Source organism: Perca flavescens, chromosome 9 (genome assembly GCF_004354835.1).
Source record: "Perca flavescens isolate YP-PL-M2 chromosome 9, PFLA_1.0, whole genome shotgun sequence".
Classification (NCBI taxonomy): Eukaryota; Metazoa; Chordata; class Actinopteri; order Perciformes; family Percidae; genus Perca; species Perca flavescens.
The window spans coordinates 28,745,517-28,751,516 of record NC_041339.1 but is presented as its reverse complement, the minus strand read 5'-3'; the positions used below and the strand labels follow the sequence as shown (position 1 = coordinate 28,751,516).

At 44.2% G+C, this 6,000-nt stretch overlaps 1 protein-coding gene across 1 annotated transcript; it reads right to left on the bottom strand.

Annotated features, from left to right (window-relative positions):
* Positions 1-3,296: 3,296 nt before the first annotated feature.
* On the bottom strand, positions 3,297-5,875 carry ccn1 (cellular communication network factor 1). The gene is made up of 5 exons (XM_028587413.1): positions 5,622-5,875; positions 5,213-5,441; positions 4,575-4,919; positions 4,266-4,468; positions 3,297-4,147 (listed from the first exon to the last, which is right to left on the bottom strand). Exons 1-5 carry the CDS (start codon positions 5,667-5,669, stop codon positions 3,845-3,847), a joined length of 1,128 nt encoding a protein of 375 aa, XP_028443214.1. The 5' UTR covers positions 5,670-5,875; the 3' UTR covers positions 3,297-3,844.
* Positions 5,876-6,000: the final 125 nt, after the last annotated feature.

The following is a 6,000-nucleotide window of genomic DNA, read 5'->3' as shown; positions in this document are numbered from 1 at the left end:
AGTGCTAACCACTGAGCTACAGTGCTGCCAGAGTTTGAAGTTGGGCTGTAGTAAAGCAGCAAAAATGTATGTAAAATTTGATTGAACATTCATTTACCTTATATCCAGGGCCACACGGAATCTGCGGACGCGGAATTCTGCAGAATTCTCCAAAGATTTTCTGCATTATAATTGTTAAGTAAGGCACTGTAGTGTTAAATCCTGTTAACTTTTTAAGGGAAGTATGCCAACATTAGCTCAGCTGTTAAATCCCTTTAACTTTTTAAGGGAAGTATGCCAACATTAGCTCAGCTGTTGACGGTATGTGCCCCCTTGGAGATTATTCAGTCCAACATTGTCTTCATTGGGCTGAGACTCAAGACGCCCAATACTTAGTGCCGCCTATCCCATCAATACTCAGCTTGTTTGAGCAAATAATCACTCAGTAGCCAGTGGCCTTCAGGGAACCGACTGAACAATCCAACAATCTGGGAGGGAATCGACTCTGATTTTCCCCTTAGCTGCTCATCAGTAATTCTTATGTAATTGTGTGTGTGTGTGTGTGTGTGTGTGTGTGTGTGTGTGTGTGTGTGTGTGTGTGTGCGTGCGTGTGCGTGTGCGTGTGTGTTAATGCTGATTACAACGATAGGGTCCCACGCCCTGCCAGGATTTGGCAAATGGATGTCTTTTACATCACTTTGTCTCAGTGAGAAATGTAACATTTCATATGCAAATACATGGTAATGAAGTCCTTTGTAAGATGTTCTCTCACTGTCAGCCACAAATTTGATGAATCTTTAAAAATGTGCAGGTGTAATTAGGTGAGTCAGTCTAAATACTGTACATTTCATACACAGAATGCATGTTCCCGTTTTGTCCAGCAGATGGTGCTTTTTAAAGCAAATGACTGCCTCTGCATTTGTACTTGGTGGCCAGCCTCTAACTCTCCTTGCTTCTTGCCCCGTGTTCCTTATAACAGTAAATATTAATCTGAGGTTATAGACAAGGGGGCTGTTAAATAGCTGACATCAGTGCTCAGCAGCTTCCAGAATGTTGTAATGACCACTCTCGATCCTGTTAGCTTCTGGTTGCAAAGCATTACGTAGTGCTTGATGAAGCTTTAATGCTAATGTCTTTGTCATATAAACACATTTTGGGTTCAGGGAATGAGGTAGTCGGTGAGTGATTTAATTGCAGGGGCGCATATGTTTGAGAGCCGCATGTGTGTGAGAGAGCCTTGTTGCCTGTTTGTCTGAGAGCGATAGTTTTTATAGGTTTGTGTTGTGTTGGCAGGGACACTGTGAATTATTTCTCACAATGATCCTGATCTGTGGGTCCTCTGTTAAAGCTGAGGGATTGTAAACCTCGCCACTGTGGTTGTCTGTACATTATAAAGGAATGCTACCGATGACCGAAGGAACTGCTCACATAACATACAGATGCCATTACATAACCAAGTTTGCTGCATTGTGTCAACAAGAGAAATGACAGTCTGATTGCACGGCACTTTCCGAACTCGGAACAAGATGGAAATTTTCTCTTCTTTAGGCAGCAACTGAAAGGGAAGGAGCAAAAAGTGGGCTCCCTGAAAGTGTTTGGACTGTAAATATGTGCTGCAAGAGGTAGCCACACATCTTTGTGATTAGGTAAACCTCAAAGGTCTTTCATGTGAGCAATCTGTAAAACCTCAGTGGGCACATCCTGTGAGGTATGCAGCTCAATCAAAGGCAATGTGTCCTGCTCAACCTCTTATTAAATACACTAGATTAAGACTTATTTCCAGCAGCTGTGCGGGAAAGCTGTGCAGGAGAGCCATCTACCTCCAGATAGACACGCTTTTATACTTTTTTGTGTGGAGATAAAATGCCTTTTGTGGATACAAGTGAGTACTTGGGAGTGTTTGTGTATATTTGGAAAATCTTCCTAGCTAAAGTGAACATGTTGCTCTGAAATATTTTCCAACATCTGCCGCCCATCAGGATGTCTGCTTTCTGAGCCACTGCTGCATTCCTGAGCCACTCCCTCTACCTGGATCAAAAAAAAAAAAAAAAAACCTCTCGGTCGTTGCCCCTGAGCTCTGCTCTCCCTACCCCAGTTCAAACTGCACTGTAGGTATTTATTTATACCAGGTGCGAGCATCTGCCATGAAATCCTGTGTTTCAAAAAGAAAATTAACAAACATCCTTTTCAGACTGATACTTATTGTGCTCTTTAATTAAGCATTTCATATTCATGGGTTTTTAGGTACCTTAGGGTCATAATAACCCACAGGCTTAAAGCACGCAGGACCAATCTGAGCTCATGTAAACATAAGTAATGAAAACACCAGAGCGGGAGTCAAGTGGTGTTTGTGACAGTAGCAACACACTGTTTCAGTAGCTGGAAAACTGAATTAGAAGTTCCTATGACCACAGAAGCAACAGAAGCTATGTTCCCCCTGTTTCCTGTCCTTCCCCTATTTCTACCTCATAATAGTATTTCTTAATGCCTGTTATACTGAAACCTGGAAGACAGACTTTAGCCCTTTCTACTTTGCATGGCTGTTTACAACTATTTAGCAGACCCCTGCAGTTTAAGAGCCAACGGAGGCCAATGCAACTAATTTACTTTTAAAGGCAGCTGCTAATGAATTAGGTCAATTTGGTAGTGCTAGTCCGCTGTGAAAAAAAGCTTACCCGGGAATGCATTCTTTGTATACAGCCTATTGTATACAATAATAGTCATTGTCCCCCTTGCATGGTGTCTAATCCCAGCCCATTCAGACAGCACTTAAGATTCTTGGCATACTCCCATACTCATTGCTACTCGTGGACTTAATCTTTTTTTTTCCCCCCTCTCAGAATCAGTCAAGTGTATGGCTTAGCCAGATCAAATGAAAGCAAGCTAGCTCGTAGCAGAATGGCATTCCAAAGCACTAAAAAGTCAGGAGAGAGAGCCTCCAAGGTTGGGTTATATAAGAACAGACCGACCTTGCTCAGTCTCTGTCCGTCTGAGAATCTGTTGGGTTTAAAGAATGATATAACAGGAGGATTTTCTTTGGAAATAGTGGCTTTAAATATCCTCCCCCTGCCCTGTGCATGTGAGCATTGTACTTTGTTTGCACCGTTCCACAGAGTAGTTTGAACAGACTGAACTCAGGCAGTGTCGTATTTCATAAATAAATCAGTTTTATTTGTGGCATATAAAATTAAATCATTTTTACAATTTATTCCAGTATGACACATAATATCCAAATAAAGTAGCTACATTTCTTGATAAATAATATTAATAACAATAATAAAAACATTCATTCATCCTTTGACATGTTTCGCTTTGTCTTTTTTTTCATGAAGGGAGTTCAATAGCTGCCACAAAACATGAACAATAATGCCCACGTCAGAAAGGAATGAAACCACACACTTGTTAAACAAGTCCAGAGGTTACATTGCGGTGTGTTGTTCTTAAGATACAGGATGGTATGCTAATTGAAGTTGCGTATGTGCATATCTACATATACACACACAAGTCTACAGTCTGGGTCATGTCTGATGTAAAGGATCAAAATATACACAGTGAATTGATATCAGCGACTAACATAAATGTACAAATATTAATTACATATTGCTCCATAACGAAGCTACTTCTGATGCTCCATTAATATGAAGCAGTTCTTAGTTAAGAATGCTGATGTAGTCACAGCAAACAGTGCACTTCATAAAGTCCTCATGATGTAAGCCCACAATTCCTTGGGAATCTAGTTACAACAAGAAGCTGGTAGTTGATTGATAGTCTATTTACACCCCTGCATTCATCTGGACTGCCATTGGCTGCCAGTGCTGCGGATCATCTCTTTCTCTTGCTGAGGGGTTTGGATGTTCTTTGCCAATCAGTCTCTGAACTTGTGGATGTCGTTGGAGAGGCGGTAGAAGGGGTAGGAGGCTTCGTTGGCATGGGGACAATTGTAGGTGCACTTGCAGGACTCGATCATCATAATGTTCTTGTTGAAGGTCTCTCCGTCCTCGCAGAGGAACTTGACACGGATGGTTCTGGTGTCATGGGGGCTGCAGCAGCGGCCGTCCACGCAGGCGCCGCAGTACTTTGGCCTGTACTTCTTCAGGCTGGAGCAGCCGGCATAGGTGAACTTCACCGGCTGGCTGGACTTCTTGGTTCTGCTGCACTTCTTTCCTTTCTGCAGAGGAATAAATAACAAGGAGATGGAGATTAGTCATGCACTCAGACCCACAAGAGGTGCATTTACAGTACCATGCAGGTCTCCATCATATTCAGTCATGGTGGCTCAAGCTTACCTTCAGACTGGAGTAAGGTGACTGGGTGCATGGCCGCACTTCACAGATTCTTGTCTCCTTGACCAGCTTGCACTCGCTGTTGTTGTTGGTGACTCTGGTGGAGATGCCTGTTCCACAGCTCTTGGAGCACTGGGACCAGGGTGTGGTTTGGACAATGCACTTCTGGCTGTCAAACATGTGGACTTCAGGCTGTGGTCTAAAGGCTGTGTTTAAAAGAAAAAAAAACATTAGCATCTTAAAATCCTGCATGTTTCAAGATATTCTATTTTATATCCAGAACATTTCTAGGATGAAAAACAGCTTTCTTACCAGCTAGGGACTTGAGTCCTCCCTTCACGATAGCAATGAGCTCGTTCCTGTTGGTGAGGTCTCTTTCCGACTCATCAGTCATAATGTCTTTGCCAAAGATCTTCTCCAGGATGTCTTTCTGCATGCCATCATCACACGCCCACTCCTCACAGCACTGGCCTGCTACCTTGACCAGTCTTGGGTTGGCACAGCCCAGGTTGGGCAGGGAGAGCTCCTGCGGGCACAGTGGGACACATCCCACTGCCCCATCGATGCAGGTGCACTGGTGTTTACAGTTGGGCTGGAAGCTCTCTCCGTTCTGGTAGATCCTGCTGTTGTACTCGCAGGGTCTGCCCTCTGACTTGGCTGCAAGGGGAGAAAAACAGGAGGAAAGGAATGTTATTCTTTCCTGCTCTAAACGTCTGCTGAACACATCACATGGCTGCCAGGTAAGGATCAGTTAAACTGTGAAATTCTTCAGGCTGCCTGAGGAGTCTCTTTCCCTCCACAGTGGGCTGTCTGTACTTTGAGGTTTAGTCTAAGTGTCCTTCTATCTGCATTCCACAGTGCTGAAATCACCCAGGGTCTACTGAATTAAAACACACCTTACTTAAAGAAAAAAAAAAAAGACATGTGGAGCTGACGGTCTTTATACATACCTCGGCAGATGCCACGAGTAGTAGCAGCAGCAAAGCTGGCCCCAAAGTTACACTCCAGCCCTTTAGTGTGGTCACAAGGCTCGGTCAGGCTGCAGTCCTCGTTCAGCTGCCTGGCGCAAACTTTGCAGCAGCCGCAGCCGTCCAGGACGACGCTCACGCCGGGTGCGCACTTGGGCATCTCCATGGGACACTCACACACGGAGGGGCAGGAGGAGGAGGAAGAGAGGACCTGTACAGCCAACAACCAAATCTTCTGTTAAAGACTGAAACTTTTAAAGGCATGCCACACAGCACATCCCACAAATATCGAAAAGCTATCCTCACTTCATCCCGTTTAAAGAAACGTGCTCATGTCCCTTCTCATTAAACACAGGAAACTCTTTCAGATTGAAATAGTGAAATGACTCACCATATTAAAGCTCCCAAGGAAGGTAACGACAACAGTAAGCATCAGCATCTTGGATAAAATTTCTTCTGCGTGTTCAAGAGGAATCCTGGTCCCAGTTTTATGAAAAGTTAGTTATAGTCTGTCTTCGGAGGAGTCCTTAGGTATTCCCTCGCTCAGTCGTCTTGTCTTGATTTGTTGCTGGTAGTCTCTGGTGTTAGAGGCTCCTTTAGAGTAGTTGAAGCTCTCGGTAAAGCGGTTGCAGTCTGCTGAGGTCCGGCCACCTCCGGCCTTTTATACCGTAGTGGGAAGCTGACGTCGTTCCTGGGCTGCCTGCTGAACTGTTCCCAAACTATGCCAGGAATGTTTCTCGGCGCATTTTCCATCCAAGACCTAAGCTCCA